Here is a 16950-nt window from a genome sequence, read left to right as displayed (position 1 = left end):
CTCAATCAGATGGAGAGAACTTGGTGATATATATTCATGTGCTTATTCTGGAATGTGTTTTTCTATCTCTATTTAAAAAATAATAGGCTTTTGTTAATATTTGTGGATGTGACAGTTGCATATGTGTGTCATGGCCTGATGCCCTAATTCAGTGTTGCTCAGTAGTTACCTGGGCAAAATATCAAGCATTTTCTTTTCAATAAAAGTTAAGTAGGGACCCAAGGATTTATGTAAAAGATGTTGCAAATACAAAGGAACAAGGAATAAGCCCTTTGCTTGATGTCTAATTATATGGCTGGGCCTTGCCCTCTGGGGATTGATGGGTATTTGGAACAATTCCTCCTCTGTCTGCAGCTGTGCCTCAGGGGAAAGGGATATAAGCTAAATCAAAATGGTTGAATTTCTTTTGCTTTAGCAAAACAGGAATATATGAAGAAAATATTTCTTGTATTTAGTTTTCATTTAAGGGTTACAAGCATTTATTTGTTTAAATAAGGAATTGTTAATAATTGTATTACTACTTTAGCCTGAAAAATTTCATAGGAAAATGATTTGTTATCTTTCAAATTTTAATTTTATTGTTGTTTTCTTATCCTTAAGAGGGGAGACTTCTTTTCAGGAGGGCTAGGGGTCTGAGATACGAGTGGTGGGTGGGATACAACTCCATAGGCCAAGGGTTTCCAAAGAGGCATCACAATAAATAGCTAGGTCAGTGAAAGACTTAAATGATTTTAGATTTTTCACTCTTAAAAATGTAGATGTAATTATGCTTACTGCATACCTGCTGATGCTGCCGAATGGTTTGAAAATCTAGAATGACTATGTGCATCCTGTTATTCTGAGCCATCAGCAATTTGTCTGTACTTAAACAGGAGCACTGGCTCTTTCCCTGTGTTGCAATTCACCATGCAGAAACTGGAAATGCAAACTCTTGGACCATTTAGGACCTGCCCACCCTACTGACATACCACAAAAGCTGTGGCTGTTCTCACCTCATAGGACCAGACCTTTCCTACCAGAGTAATTTCTACATTTTCTTCATCTTTCACTGCTACCCTGAGAGCAGTGGCTGATGTATTGTAGCTGTACAAGTTAAGCTGTTTTCATAAACTCATATGAACCAACAGATCAGCCAAAACATTGCTACATGACCTATTTCCAATTTGCTGAAAGCAATAGGCAATCCAGGGGTACCTGCACCATTTTTATGGCAACTCATTTGTAGTGAGTATTGCAATGAGTGGATTGCAGGGTGTACAGCTACCCTTTCCCATCATAGATTGCTGTCATTTTCTTCACCAGCTCCTCACTATATCAAGAGTTGCAGCCCTTATTGTCAATACTAGAAGATGAGATCACTTCTGTATACAGGATGGCATTTGCTTCAGCATCTATCTCAAAATCTGCAAGCCAGCATTCAAAAAAAAGCACTTACATTTTTTTGGAACTTAACACATCACATTGAAGCTTTTCCTGGGCTGGCTGTACCAAAGTAAGGGGCAATATGGATTTTTGCTTTTACATAGAGCATGTCTTTTATTCTTTGTGCTAACGCATTCATTCCAGTGAGTGTAATTCCATATGTTATTAACTTTTATTATTATGGGGGGCAGGTAAAGGAAGAAGCTGGTAGGGAGTAGAATCACCTGTAATTATTATGAACTTGAATATACCTGAGCAAAGTCCTCTTTGATTACAAGGCAGACACTTGAGGATGAGAATTATTGATCCTTCTCTTTTCTTTTTTCTGGGAGCATGTTATGCTCTCCACATCACCTTAATTTTCTTAGAGACCACTTGTGTAATGGGGAGGTGGTAGATTTTCAGTTTCCTTTGCTACCCTTTTCTCTAACATTATTTGAAGCTACACATTCAACAGGGGATGAATGATGAATTCAGGAGATGAGATTCATTCCTTTTTATCTATACAGAATTCCTTCAGTATTGGATTAGATCCCAGGAGGAGTCACCTGGTCTGGGGCCAGTTCTGTTTAATATCATGGCAGGATTGAGTGCGTTCTCAGTAAGTTTGCAGATGACACCAAACTGGACAGAAGTGTTGGTCTACCTGAGGGTGGAAGGCTCTACAGAGAGATCTGAACAGGCTGAATCAATGGGCTGAGGCCCATTGTAAGAGGCTCAACAAAGCCAAGTGCTGGGTCCTGCACTTGGGTCACAACAACCTCAGACAACACTATGGGCTTGGAAAGCTGCACAGAGAAAAATTACCTTGGGGTGTTGATTTATAACAGGATGGATTTGAGCCAGCAGTGTGCCCATATGGCCAGGAAGGCCAAAAGCATCCTGGCACGTATCAGAAATAGTGTGGAAGTGATTGTGCCCCTGAACTCAACACTGTTGAGGCTGCACCTTGAACACTGTGTTCAGTTTTGGACCCTCACTAAAAGAAGGACATTGAGATGCTGAAGCATGTCCAAAGAAGAGCAACAAAGCTGGTTAGGGGTCTAGACCATAAGTCTTACAAGGAGCATCTGAGGGAACTGGGGTTGTTTAGCTTGGAGAAAGGGAGACTGAGGTGAGACTTTAGCACTCTCTACAACTCCATGATAGGAGGCTGTAGCGAGCTGGGGGTTGGTCTCTTCTCCCAGGTAAGTAGTGATAGGATGAGAGGAAATGTCCTCAAATTGTACCAGGGGAGGTTTAGGTTGGATATTGGGAAAAACTTCTTCATTGAAAGGGTTCTCATGTGCTGCAATAGGCTGCCCAGGGGATTCACCATCCCCAGATGGTGTGGATGTGGTGATTAGGGACATGGTTTAGTGTTGGACTTGGTAGTGCTGAGTTAGCAGCTGGACTTGATGATCTTAAAGGCCTTTTCCAACTAAAATGATTCTGTGATTCTGTGACTGTATGGAGCCAGTTTATCTGCTCCCCAGTGTCAGTTCAGCAAGATAATTAAGATTTTTGCCTGCTTTCAAGTTAAATCCACAACTCATTTGGGATTTGGATGTAGAATCCAAGTAACACTTGTTCCATTTACTTAAAACCCCATTATTTCAACGCCTTACTGTATTGCCACTGTTCTTCTGAAGGCCATGGAGCAGCTGAAGCTCTGAAGGAGCAGACTGGATTATGTTCCCTGTGATTCAGTCACAGACATGAGGGCACCAGGAGGGAACTCGGAGGGCATTATGTGATGGCAGTGGGCCAGAGCCCAGCCCCAGTCTGGTTCCTTTTTCATTTGAGGGTTGCCTGTCCCTGCTCCAGGGTGCTGGTTTGAGCAGCCAACTGCAAAATGGCTCATGGCTGGATGCAAGGATGTTGGGACCCGGGCTAAGGCAGGCAGCTCCAGTTCTGCTTCCCCATTTATTAAATACGGATAATAACTCCACTCTGCTCTTTGGATGGGGGTCAGAGGGAGTTCTCATTAATTAATGAGAATTAACTGCTTGTAGAAAGGCTAAATGCTGCAAGCAGCTACCTTTTCAGATGCATATCCAGACTTAAGCTCCCAGCTTTTGAAGGCTTGCCCACTCCTATTAAACACTTAAGGAGGAATCAAAGCAGCCATCCTCGGCTAATGCAGGCAAGAAGTGCTGAGGTGCTAGTGCCAGATATTCTGGCAAAAGGCAGTAAAGACAGGAATAAAAACTGAAATGATTCTGCAAAGCTGAAAAAGATTAGCTCATGGCGTGTTCAGTCTAGACTGCAGCCTTGCGTTATTTTAACCAAATTTAAAACATGTTTTTGAGAAACGTTGCATTTTGGCCATGCACAGGCCATTCAGGAAAAAGCTAAATTTGTGTGGACTATGAACATTAAGGGGTATACTGGAAACATTTTTAGTTCCTTTATGATGAAGGTTCAAGAAAAACCTTAAAATGCATTTATTGTGCTCTTGAAGATAATACGACTGCATGAGGAAATTGCTTTTTAAAAATAGTAATAAATAAAGTTTATGTCACCTTGTGGAAATAATCTACTTGGTCATGCTAATTAAAAGAGGACTTTTTATTTACATGGAAAAATGGTACCCTGAAGAAGATGCCTTGTGAAATTTAATAGAAAATATTTTCTTAAATGGAGCTTTTGGAGACTTGTGATGGAACCGAATAGGAAATTATATCCCTACTAAGAAACCCAGAAGTTATTACAGTATTTTAAGCATGCACAGCCTTCTCTCTAAAGTACGTAAGATTTGGGGAAATTTCAGTGTAACCCCCATGGAATTACATCGGATTTTTCATTTAGAAGATGTTTTCTTTCTACAATTTATATACTAATCAAGAGCCTGAAAAGTTTCTCTATTACCTGTAAATATGGTAAATCTGGTGGAAGTGAAATCTTGGACTGAAATACTCTAATGAAGTGAATTTTTTTACCATGTGACTTATTGGAAGAAAGTGAAGAGAAATGTGTCCAAATGTTAAATTGCCATTCAAAGGTTAGCAAAATAAGTAATTTCTAGTCCATATTTTCTCTAATAAGGGAAATAAGAGTTCCTGCATTTTCTCTAATTACATTACGTTCTGCCCAGAAGACCATGTTGCTACTGTAGGTAAATCATTTTGATGACTTAGCTGATCATGGCCAAGTGTCTTTAATGTAGGCCTTCATGGCTTTTAATTCAGGGACAAGGACAAAGTCTAACACTAACTCATGAAGTACCTTTCCAAATGAGGTATCTTCTGACAGTGTTTATGGTTCTCTGTGTCTTTGTATTACAATTTGCACACCTTATTCCAGTAAAAGGCTTCTTAATTCTGATGAAAATTTGACACTTTACTCATCGCTCAGGAGTATGGTGAGGACACTGTCAACTCTACTTGGTTGTCACTCTGCTGTTTCTGAGCTGGGAGGCTTGGTTTTTTTCCATTGGGATTTATTTTATACACTAAATATTATAGTTTGGTAATGGTCTTGAAATGTTTTAAAACCTCTAGTAAACAAGAAAAAAAATATATCAATTCCATGTCATCATTACTGGGAGATAGGCAATTTAAATAGAGAAATATGCCATTTTAGACAACCCCAAACTTCTCACTAAGGTGTGCTAACTACAGTGAAACTTAAGATAAAAAGGTTGGAAATTAATTCTCCAACACAAGGTGGAGTTTTATGGTCAAAAGGATGTGGTCACAGAAATGCACTACTGAATAGATGTGGCCCAGAATTGCCTCTCTGTTGGGGTTGCTCATCTGTTGGGTCATCAGGGTACATATCCCCTAGACCAGAACTTTTCCAGGATTGTTAGTGCTGGATCTAGACCCTGCTGGAAAAATCAGTGGTGGCAGTTTGACCTAGACCTGATTTAGACCCGTGCTTACACCCCTCTCAAATTATCCAGCCTGTAACTGATCCAATGCTGATCCAGCAGCAAGCATGGCAGTACAAAGTAAACTCAAAATTTTGGGAACACGTTTAGACCAGCAGAGTGTGTTTATCTGTACTTGGGCTGTGATGGCTTGAGAACTTTGTGGATCCCAAACTTGGATTCCACAAAGTGTACTCACTTACTGCACCCCCAGCTCTCAGCTAACGTGGCACAGCAGCTTTAATCTGGGTGAGCCAGGTTGCTGGCAGAGCCATGTACTTCTGAGTTTTTGGATGACCTGAATGCAAAGTAACACATACATTAGAACACACTATTTTTCCAGATGTAAATATTTTTCTGAAGTCCAGATTTCATTCTGGCCCAAAACAGCTCCAGCCATGGAAAACTCAACATTTTTCATAAAACGGCATCTTTGCTACACTTCCAGCCCTGCTCATCACCGGAGCTCTTGTGCCCGCGAGTGCTTTTTGGGGCAGAAAGAGCCACTCTGGCCACGCTCATTTTTCCTGGTCCTCCCTTCCACATCTGACTGCTGTGGAGTGAGGCAGGAGCACCGCCTGCCAAGTGCCCTTTTTGCAATCAATTACTCCCCCTAAGAGAAGTGTGAGCAGAGCCGATGAGTCTAACAGGGCTGAACTGCTTTTCTGCTTTCCCCTACAGCAAGAGCCCTGCCTGCAAGCTGCATTTCAGCTGACTTTGGCTCTTCCCCCCAGTGTGTTTCCTCAGCTCGGGCTGCAGAGCTGGAGGGGGCTTGGACTGGGAGCATGAAAAGTGGGTTGTGCCAGGTAACATACGTCTGAGTCTGGAGCTAGGAGGCTTTGTGGGGAACTACAAAACCCCAGAGAATCAAATGTTTGTTTGGACTTGGCAGTCGACACTGTCTTTCTCAAGTCTGCTCTTCCCACTCTCTGGAGGGCAGCAGCAGCAGAGTTTACACTTAGTTTAAGTCATGCACGCAAGGGTTAAACTTGCTGCAGAGCAGCTTGAAAGTGAGGGTTGGTTTTTATGGAGGGAAGGGGAGTCATCTTGAATAAGTGCTGGAAATCAAGAAGGAGGTTTGCAGCCTAGAAAGAGCCTCCGGGGTGAAATGTCAAAGCCAAGTGCATTTTCTGGTCTCAGTATAGTTTTGAGATAATCCCTTTTGCAGCATTAGCAAGCCTCTGAACAGAGAAGTATTTCTTCCGTGCTTTGACAGACTGCTTATAGGCAACTCTTTTCTTTACTGATATGTATGTATGCATGCATCTGGATTCTTATCTAGTCTGAGCTTTGAAATCTGGGGTAACTGCTTTGATGAAATCAGTGGATTTACTCCCAAGTTTACATGCATGCAGTTGAGATTAAATCAGTTTTTAAAATCCAGCCACAGCTAGTTCAGAGATTTGACATCCCCAAAGTAACCATTCAAAAGTGTGAAGAAGGCATCTTTTCTGCATAGTTTCCCTCACCGTTTTTTTCTTTGTTCCTGAGGTTACAGCTCTCCCTGGGTGAGTTAGAATTCCTGACTTTCACTAAAAAGTGAGAAACCTGATCCATAGAGGGAGGGAGAAATTGTGTGTGATCATCATCGGTAACATCCTCACCTTGGGAAAGGAGCCTTAGTGGCAAAAGAAAAGGTTGGATTTATGACCTAATTACTCAAAAAGTGTTTGCATATATATGAAGAATCTATTGTTTTGGCTCTCGTTTTAATTCGGCAATACACATAGTGCCATGGGAAATGGGATCTAATGTGCCACCTCATTCCCATCTATCTGCTTGTGCCTTCCCTGATTTCACTTCCTTGCAGGTAAAATAATATTAACAAACCATGGAATCTGTCATTACAAGAGTTCCTGTGTGTGATCTGCCAGAAATACATGGCAGTGGCACAGAGGGTTTGCCTACTGGGTGCAGCCCTGGTGCCATTCAGGATATGCCTGAGGTACCACTTTAGTACTGCAGGAATCTGAAACACAGGAATCATGAAGCTGTTGACCTGTTGGTCCATTTGCTGAGGGACCTTCATCAGCATCATTGAATTTCTGAAGCCACAGGTTCTTCCATAATAAGTGTCCTTATTGTGAGCCCAGGGAAAAACTATTATCATGTTAATGTGTCAGGCTGTTCCTCAGGTCCTGCTTCTCATCTGACCTGGGGTCTGAACTCCCATAGGCTTTTCACAAAAGAGAACAATTGCTGTAGCAGGCTTAAAAACAAAAACACCCACAAAAAAACTCCAAAAAGGCAGTTTTACAGTAAGCTAGTGGAAAATGGTCTTAAAAATAATAGTGGGTTGGGGATTTTGCTTGCTTCCCATTGTTTTGTTTTCTATACAAAGTATTTCAGATAAGTGCTTGCATGAAAGGGGATAACAATGCCAAGAGAAAAGCTCTTCAAAGCAATGGTACCCTTCTTCTCCCTAGGAAATAATAGAGTTAACAAAGAAACCCAAACAAACCCCAAACCCACAGCCTACATCCTTAATACATATGCAAATAGCCATGGAGATGTCTGGAATATAGTACTTAAGAGTAAGTTTTTTAAGTGGCAAATAGATCTTTGATGAAAGGTTCTTTTGAGACTTTTTTTCCCCTATAAATGTGTGTGATTAAAATTTGATTTCCTGGTGAGTCAGCGCTAATGTTTTATATGGATTTCAATCCCCCAACACTCTGAAAAGAAAAGCTCATATAAGTATTTTAAATGTTCTCTGTGTTTGTAGATGATGGCAGGGTTTTGGCAGAGTTAACCACAAAGGATGTGTCATAAAGTCACCAGACAAGTTACTTTAATTAGATTAATGCAGCCTCACCTACCTGGGCTCTTACCACCACAGCAACACTTCCCAGGCTGCTGCTGACTCTCTAAAATTCATCATTTGTCTGAAGCCTCATGAGGTTGGGAAGAGAGGAAATGGGGTGAACTTGCATCTCATGGGTGAAGCACTGTGGGGAGACATTCCAGGTGCAGCAACTTCTGTGCATGTTGCAGCTGCAGCAATTTTATCTTAGCAAGCTTCATGCTTTACTGGTGCTAAACTTCATGGTCTCGGTGACAGCTGATTTATGTACATCAGGTACATGTACAACAAGTGTGTTGTGAGGTATGAGGGATTCTGCATTTTTAGGACTAGGAACATAACTGATTTTTTGACAGATGCTTAATACATTGATGCAGACACTTTTTTGTTTTCTTTAGTGCAGACCACAGAATCTGGACGAGGGTTCTGTATTTGCCCTGATTTCACCATAATTATTTGCCCTTAAGGCAGAAATGTGGGGAAATACGCAAAAATTACTAAAGCTAATAAATTTGGAGATGTTGCAGGGCATTGTCCTGAAAACAATTCATGGCATGAAGTTGCACATGCTTTCCTGGCACCAAAGGACATGAGTCCTTGCTATGCTTCTGGGAGTCCTTGGCATGAGAAAGACCTGCAACCTGGAATGTAACATCTGCCCTCATCCAGGGGATGGGGTTGAAATGACCATTAAAAAAGCCATGCAAAGAAATGTAGCTCCACCTGACATCTGCACCAAAAGGTCCCTGACAAGATAATGCAGGCATGTCCTCCCTACCCATTCCTTGATGATCTGTGGCAGGAAATCGGATGAAGTTTTAAGACAAATTTACCAGGTTCTGAAAAGAAAATAATTCACCTACTTAATGCTTTCTGATCCTTTCCCTTCTTTTCTTTTGGGTTCACCTGCACTATAAAGTACATTGACTATAGGCTAGTTAGCCTATAACTGTGGAACAGCTACAACTCAGTCCTAATATTGTCACAATTACCTTTGTCTTATTAAAATGTGAATCACGCTTCAGCCCTGCCCTCTTTAACATCACTGCTTTACCCTTTGTGATTTGGGATTCTGGTACATTAGGTAGGTGATCCCCTTCCAGCAGCCATTTGGGAACCTGTTCCCCTCAGTATTTATACTTACTGCTGAATCCTGTAGCCTCGCTGCCTTGCTGAGCAAGGATGTAGAGCTGCCTTTGGGTTACTTACCTGTTTATCACTCAGGGAGCCCTGTGGGCTTTTCAGCAAGATACTTTATTTTCCACTGTGTACTCCGCTGTGCTGTGGGTACAGCCCTGGACTCCAGCTTCATTGCCTGGTTTGCCAGTCCCCTGTCAGCAGAGCAAATCACTCAATTGCCATGTTTCAGGTTCCTGCTGAGGCAAAATTGCAGCACACCTCCCTTTACAAACATGTTTTGGGAGCCCTGAATGGCAAGTACCATGTGGAGCCTGGGCAGTGCTATGTACGTGCTCTGTGTCATTGCTAGTACAGCTGGGATGGGAGCTGCATTCCAAGATGAATCCTGACTCCTCTCTTAGCACCCAGCATCTTTCTGTAGCTGTTGTGGGCAATGCCCTACAGAGATTTGAGAATAACCTCCAGAAGCAGCACCTCTCTTTCCAGTGGCTGTGTAAGCTGTAATGTAATGCTGCTTGTGCCCTGGACAGGCAGGCAGATTGCTGCTGCTGCTGCTGCTAAGGTAGAAACTCCCAACAGCTGGGGCAGGGATTGACATAAATACCAAGACATTGATGTTTGCATTTTTTTCTTTTCTGGACGCATACGTGATTCTGTTAGAAACAGCCTGTTCTTGAAAATGTGAAGGTATAGGGAAATTCCTTTGAAAATGGCCTTGTGCTAAAGTGATTAAATAATGCTTATATCAGATAATTAATTCCAAGGGAAGGATGAAATTGCTGAAAGGCAAAATAACAGAGTGGAAACCATCTGCAGGTTTTTTAGGCATTTGTTATTGGGAAGAAAGGGCTTATTATCAAGATTAGTTTTTCAAAGGTTTTAAAGTAGTAAATTTTTTTGTTTCAGTAGGGTCCAATAGCTATAAAGACTGGATTATTTGGCACTAATATCTTGATTTGTAGTTCTAAATGTCTGTTTGCAGTTAATGGAGGTGCAATAAGCATGTGTGCAAAAAGAATGGGGGAAAAAATCCAGCAGTACAAGCCTCATAAGAAACGTGTTGCAGCAAAATGCAAGCATAGTTAGCTTAAAAAAAATATGCTCACTTTTGAAGTACAGGAGAGCTCTACAAGAACAATGAAGTTTTGAACGATTGCCAAATCTGATTTTGTCTCTAGATTTGCTCCCTGTGTCTATACATCTGCCAGTGTCCCATACAGCACCTGTACTGTGCTAAAGACATCACTACTGCCTGGTGCTTATCAGAATTTACATTGTTTTCTTCGGTAAAAGCAAGAATTATTGCCTGCTTCCTAAGAATGGAAAGGGACAATAGTAATGTGCCCAGCCCTCTAAGAGAGCAGAGAAACTGTGCTGTGAAACATTCTCACAGCTCCTTGAAAATGGGATGATTTCTAGTTTCCACATTGATGTCCTCCATGTCATGTTCTTGCTTGCCTGTCAGAGGAGATGGAGTTTTTAGCTTTTCTTACCTCAAAGTCTCACCAGGAAGTTGTGTGGACATCTTGATACAGACCTGGATAGTCTGCAGATATTCAGATGGAGACTGGGCAAGCAACCTGCCTCCAGCCTCCTCAGGTTCCAGTTTGGGATTCAGCTGGGGCTCAAGGTGTGATGGTGCCTGGGGTGGGCTGCTCTTTTGTCCCTGTGGACTGGTGGTCCCCAAATGTTATTCTAGATCCTTCTGCTTCCTTTTGAGAAGCTGCCTGGACTAAGATAGCTTTTAAGTCTAAAACTAAATTAGGTGCTAAGTAACTGTGTTGAGGAGTTATAGATAAGCTAATGAAATTCCTCGAGCAAAAGAAATTGAAATTCCTTTTCTAAAATGCCAGGAAGAATTATCGGCTTACTAAGTAACAGCAACTGAAAGCACTCCCTTTTCAAGCTCAGAGAAGCACCCCTGGTAGAACTAGTGCACCACTTGAATTAAGGTAAATAGTTACTGAATTGATTTAAAGTTATGCAGGAATGAGACTTCAGTTCTAAATGTGGTTCCCTTCATGGGAAACACCTCGGTAGTTACACGCAGAGAGACACGAAGGCCGGGCACTGGAGGAGACTGTGGTTCCACGTAAGGGCAGCAAGGATGCTCTGCTAGTGCATCTGGGCTGGTCTGGACTGGGCACTGGAAGGGGTGGGCTGGCCCTGATGTAGATGAGGAAGAGATAGCAGGACCTCCTGCCTTCTGATATGGCCTCTGCCACCTGCTGCAGTGTTGGCCGCGGCACTCACTCTCCCACCTCAGTGCTGCAATTTGTAAACTACAATTAGTGGCAGCCAGAACTGGCATTGTTTATAGACCTCCCTGTGTTAAAATGCTTTTCACTTCCACACTGCTCCAGTAGTGCTCAGTATTGCTGTTATTAGATGATGCTTTCTTAGCTCGCTGTTCAGAAAAGCAGCTGCCTTCCCCGGGCTGGCATAAGCTACCATTAGGCTGGGTGGTATTTTGTACGCTACTGTACTTCTGGCATCTGGGTCTATCATTTAGATTAATTTGGAAATTGTGTAGTGACTTGAGGAGAACTGCTGTTGAATTGGAGTTTGTTAGCCTAGAAAACAGAATTAGTCCGAAAAACCCTGTAATTGCTTAATAAATGCGGTACTGAGTGGTGTTGCATATAAACCAGAGTGCTGGAATATAACTTGCAATACCTTTTCCTTTTTTTTTTTTTTTTTTCCAGTATGGGATACTGCATCCTTTTTGTCCATGGTCTAAAAAAGCTGTCTACATTGTTAAATAAGTGGAGAATTACTGTTCTGACCCTCTTTGCTTTACTGCTGCTGCTCTTCTCTTGGAAGACCGTGAAACAGAATGAAATCTGGCTGTCACGAGAATCCCTGTTCAGGTATGAGTGACCACAGGAGAATACTTGCACTTTTTTGTGTTGTTTAAAATAAGTTTGTTACATGGAATAGTTTTCTTTAGCAGGAGTCCTGCTATTGATACATTGCTGTGATTAGCATTTTGATTATTATGAAATAACACCTAATTTCTAATTTTTTTGGCAACTGCACAAAAACTGGTGTCAACACTTTATATACTTATGCACAAACTTCGGTTCTGGCAATCGCATTTTTAAGACGTGCTGTTTTTAAATAACTTCAGTTCTGTAGATTTACCAATAATGTAACACTTTCCTTTTTAAAGACACAGCAAAAGTTCATTGCAACCCTCCATAACACCATAGTAACGCTGTTGAATATATTGAATTTTCTTTAGCAATGTTCTTAATGACAAAAATGAAATGCCACAAAGCGCCAAACTTAATGTACCATATTTCATTTTATTTGATTACTCTTTGCCAAACAGCTCTCTTTACTACCTCATTTATATAATTTTTTGCACAGAAACAGACTGTTTCATTTTGTGTTTTGCTAGCAAATGTATTGCCTTTGCCTCCAGCTGCTTTCAACAGTTGTCTAATTGTGAAGTAATTGCAGAAGCGCAGGTGATCTGCACATGGGTTACTTAGCTTTATTTTCTAACTTATTGGCCAGAGCAAAGTTTAATTTACGCAGCACTGAAGGGTATGAAATTATTTTTTATGTGTAGACTTTGGTCTTCAGGAAACACTATTGAAGTTATTGGAGCTCTGTTAATGGGATTCTTTTTTTAAAAAAATCTGGAATAGGAGTTTCTTTACTCCAACGTGATTCAATGTCCATATCCCTGAGACTGTTTACTGCTCAAACAATAGCAGCCATGGTGACAGACCAATGCGGGCTCATGCACAGATCCCTGGGGAGCTCACCTCCAGTCCAAACCCTTCTGGCTAACAGTGGCTGCTCAGGGGAAAGCTGGACGTCTTTCCAAGTTGGACAACTCTGCTGTTTAAAGTGGGGATGGGGAGGGGAAAGATGGCAATTCCATGTGCAGAGTTGCAGGCATGATCTCGTATCACGTTGCATGCAACCACCTGTAGCTGCACCTGAAGTTGCACTGGACCGGATGACAGGAGGACATCTCCTCCTGCCAAGGAGCACTCTTGGGATGATATGGGGTGTCTGTCACAGAAGAGAAGGATATATCTTCATAGCTAAATTAAAATGGAGCATCCTACCTCTGTTCAAAGCAGGGTGGCTGATATAAGCCAGCTCAATTTCAGAACCTGTGCCACTGCTGCAATGCAGCATTGGGCTGGAGCTAACACACCTTGCCTCAGGATGAGGAACTGGTGTTGCCCAGGGTAGCATGCAGGGCTTGGTGGCTTGGGTTGAGCAGGCTCACTCTTCAGCTCAGGTCTTTTTGGAGCAATTCTAAGAGAGGTATCTGCCCTCGGACTTCGAGGGGAAGGCAAGAATATAGGTGTGTTCCAGCTGGGTTACCTCGTATTGCGTCCTCTCCCTGAGAACTATCAGCAGCCGATGCTTAGAACAGAAATGTAAGAACAGGGCCAGCAACAGCAATGCTTCTTTCCATCCTTTCCCAGCTTGCAGTAATCTGCAGTTTAAAGACTTCCTGAGTCAGGAGTTACTTGTTTTTCTTTTTGCTTTTAACAGTCACTGATGGACTTTTCTTCCCTTAATGTCTCTGACTGCTTTTCCGAATCTATTTTTAGTTTTGGCTTCTATAGCATCCTGTGCACTGGGCTCTGTTGTTAAATTACACAGTGTGCACTCTAAGATTTCCCTTCTGTGTGCTGTGAGCCTTCTGTCTGATCATCTTGCCTCTAGTTCTGGTTTGCTGAATCAGTAGTGAGTAACCATCAGCTTATTAATTGTCCTCTGCCTTCCATGCCTCTGCTCCTATGCCCTTTTGAACTCGCCTCACATGGAAGCTGTTCTGCATTTCTGATCCTGCTTGTCAGTCTTTGCAAGATGCTTTGAAACTCAGATCTGTCCTTTTGAGAAAGAGAAGAATCAGAGAAAGAGACAAGCATCACCTTTCAACAGATAGGTGCAGTACAGTAACTTAGGACTTCTGGCTGGCTTTTCTTCTTGTCTCCTACTAATTCCTGATTTCCCCCTTACTTTTTGTGACCTTTCCTTAGCACTGGGTGATGTTTTCACAGCACTGTTCACATGAACTCCAAGATCCCTGCTGTGAGTGGAAGCATCTGATTTATAGGCATCAATCTGTGTGCAGATTTATGCAGATTTAGTGCATGTGCACAGAGTCTCTCATACTTGTGCCTGTACTAGAATTGCATTTCATCTGCCATGTTCTTGCCCAGCTTTCAATACTGTGAGATACCTCTGCAGCAAATCGTAGTTAGCTTTAATTCCTGCAGTGTGATTCACATTGGTGTAATCAGTAATTGTGTCACCCCCTTGTTTGTTCCCTTTTCAAGATCCTTTGTGAACACTTGAGGCAGCTCAAATGCCACTCTGTGGCTTTTAGGAATCCTGCTTGCAGTCTTCTCCAGTTGTAAAAACTGTTCACATACTCCAGCTCTTTGTATGTTCTCTTTAACTAAGTATTGATTCAGGAGAGGACCTTCCCTCTAACTCCTTGATGCCTTTAAGAAATTGGAAGTCTTTAGTGAGGGATTTTATCAAAAGCCTCTTTGAACATTTAAGTGCACAGCATTGATGTTTGCTATTCTGACTGACTGGGCTATATTTGGATTTTCATAAAAGCTTGCCACAGTTTCAGTACCAAATACCTGTTGAGTCCATCAAAGAACAACATATCTGCCCAACCAACCTTTCTGTAAAATACAAGGTTAATTCTTCTCTGTTGGATAGTAGTTATCAAAATAATTTGCTACAACTAGTCTTTGTTACCATTTTCTCCAGATTAACTGGAGGGGAAATCAGACTTGCTGGTCAGTTTCTCCCCCAAATCCCTCCCCTGGAGCCAAATGACATCATATTCATAAGCTCCCATTTCTCTAGAACCAGCATCATTTAAATGATAGGCTGCATACTGTAGCTAGTAGCAGCTTCAGATTTGATTTCCTTTAGATGCACACTACCAGGCCAAATAGATTTATATCTGTTCTTGGTGTTAATTTGTTTTAAAGTGTCTTGTGCTGCCAGTTTTGTTTGAGACAGTGCTTCAGACTTGGCCCTGTAAGGAACGGCTCCCATGTGGCAACTGCCTTCAGTTCCCCTGTAGTGAGCACTGATGCAGATAATCCATTTAGCTTTTCTGCCGTGGCCTTTCCTTCTTCAAGCACTACTTTTAGACCTCCATCATCTATTTGCCTTAGGGGATCTTTGGCATGTTTCCTATATCTGATGTATTCCATTATTAGCTTTGATGGCTTTAGCAAGTTTTTCCTTAAATCTCTTTTGCTCTGCCTAATTATAGTTTATGTTTAACTTGATGAAGCTGATACCCTTTTTTTTTTTTTTTTTTCCTTTTTCCTTCTGTGGCAGTGAAATGTGAAGTGGTGGTTTTTTTCATTTCTCATAAACTTCTTTATTGTGCTGTTTGACCATACTGGCCTTTTTTGATGTCCTTTTAAGATCTTCTTCGATAGGTGTCATATGTCCCTCGTGAGTATGTTATACAGTAGGACTCCTCTTGTTGATGGGAAGGTAATGCAAAAGAAGAATAGTATAACAAGAATATATCCCAGGAGTGGGAGATCTCTTCTTTGGGGCAGAAGGAAGAGGCTATATATAGGCTGATGAGGAGAGGGTGGAGAAGTGGATAGAGGCATGTGCAACAGCAATAAATCAGAAAGAACAGAGCAAGAGGAGATAAGAAACAGTAAAGAAGTATGAGGGAAAAAATAAGGAAACAGAGCAAATCTATACATGTGGGAAAGGAGACATAAATCAACCTACTTGGTTGTCTCTCTGTGTGTTGATTTATTTTTTAAAGAAATATGAACCTTTCATTCCTATTTCTTCGGTCTTCTTTCTCCAGTTGCTGCTTTAATTAATTACTGCTTTTCCCCTCTTCATACTTTTTTTCCTACATCTCTATTTCCCATTTCTCCATTTGCTTGGATGTGTTTCTTCAGAGTTGATCTGTCTCAGTTCCCTAGGCTGTGACCTCTTCTGTTACACAAGCTTTCTCTACACTGACATTTGTATACTCAGCATCTTATCAGTTCTGTGCTTGTAGCCCACTTTGTCCTGTTCTCAAGGCTTATCCCACTTTGATATTGTGTGGCAGCTTTGTTTCCATCTTTGGGACATCCTATCTGTCAGTCTCCAGCCCTAGGGCCAAGTTTTCTGGCTGCAGAAATCCCAGCAGCTCCTGTGTAGAGGAAGGTGCTGGTATCTGAAGAAATGATGCATCAACACATAGGTACACAAGCATATGTGGAAGGACTAAATGAGAAGCAGACAAAGCACAAGTGACCAAACACACAGAGCTCTAGCTGTTTAAGGCATACTATTCCAACAGATCTCTCCAAGCCCCAAGCAGTTTGTCTTAATGTCTTGGCAGGTGGGCAGAGAGGGCTTATTTGTTAAATATTTAAAGAACTACCCTGTGAAGCGAATGTAGAAGTTCAGGCTCCAACTCTGTTCAGTGTTAATATCTGAAGCCAGAGAGAGGGAAGTGAGGGCTGAGGGCTAACCTCTGCATCCGCTGCACTGACTGTTTTGAGGTTTGTCAAGCTGTCACTTTTCCTGTTGCTCCTGGAAAGCATCTGCACGCCTTCCCCACATTTGTGACAGTGCCTGGAAACACAGCTGTAGCCAGCAAAGGAACCGTATAAACTTGGCACTTTCTTTGTCAGCAGTTTTCCCTCCCAAGCCAGGCTTGCTGACTTCAGTAATTTGCACAAACCAGCCCGGTCCCAAA

The 16950-nt window shown here is 41.9% G+C and overlaps 1 protein-coding gene across 1 annotated transcript in view; it reads left to right on the top strand.

Annotated features, from left to right (window-relative positions):
• TMTC1 (transmembrane O-mannosyltransferase targeting cadherins 1) overlaps positions 1–16950 on the top strand; it is a 144518-nt gene that overhangs the window by 85770 nt on the left and 41798 nt on the right. Inside the window, exon 10 of the mRNA XM_071769015.1 lies at positions 11924–12088. Coding sequence (XP_071625116.1) covers positions 11924–12088 — 165 coding nt within the window. The remainder of the gene's footprint in view (positions 1–11923; positions 12089–16950) is intronic.

This window comes from Heliangelus exortis, chromosome 1 (genome assembly GCF_036169615.1).
Source record: "Heliangelus exortis chromosome 1, bHelExo1.hap1, whole genome shotgun sequence".
Taxonomy (NCBI): Eukaryota; Metazoa; Chordata; class Aves; order Apodiformes; family Trochilidae; genus Heliangelus; species Heliangelus exortis.
Note: the sequence above shows the minus strand (reverse complement) of the source record. Positions and strands in the feature narration are given on the sequence as shown.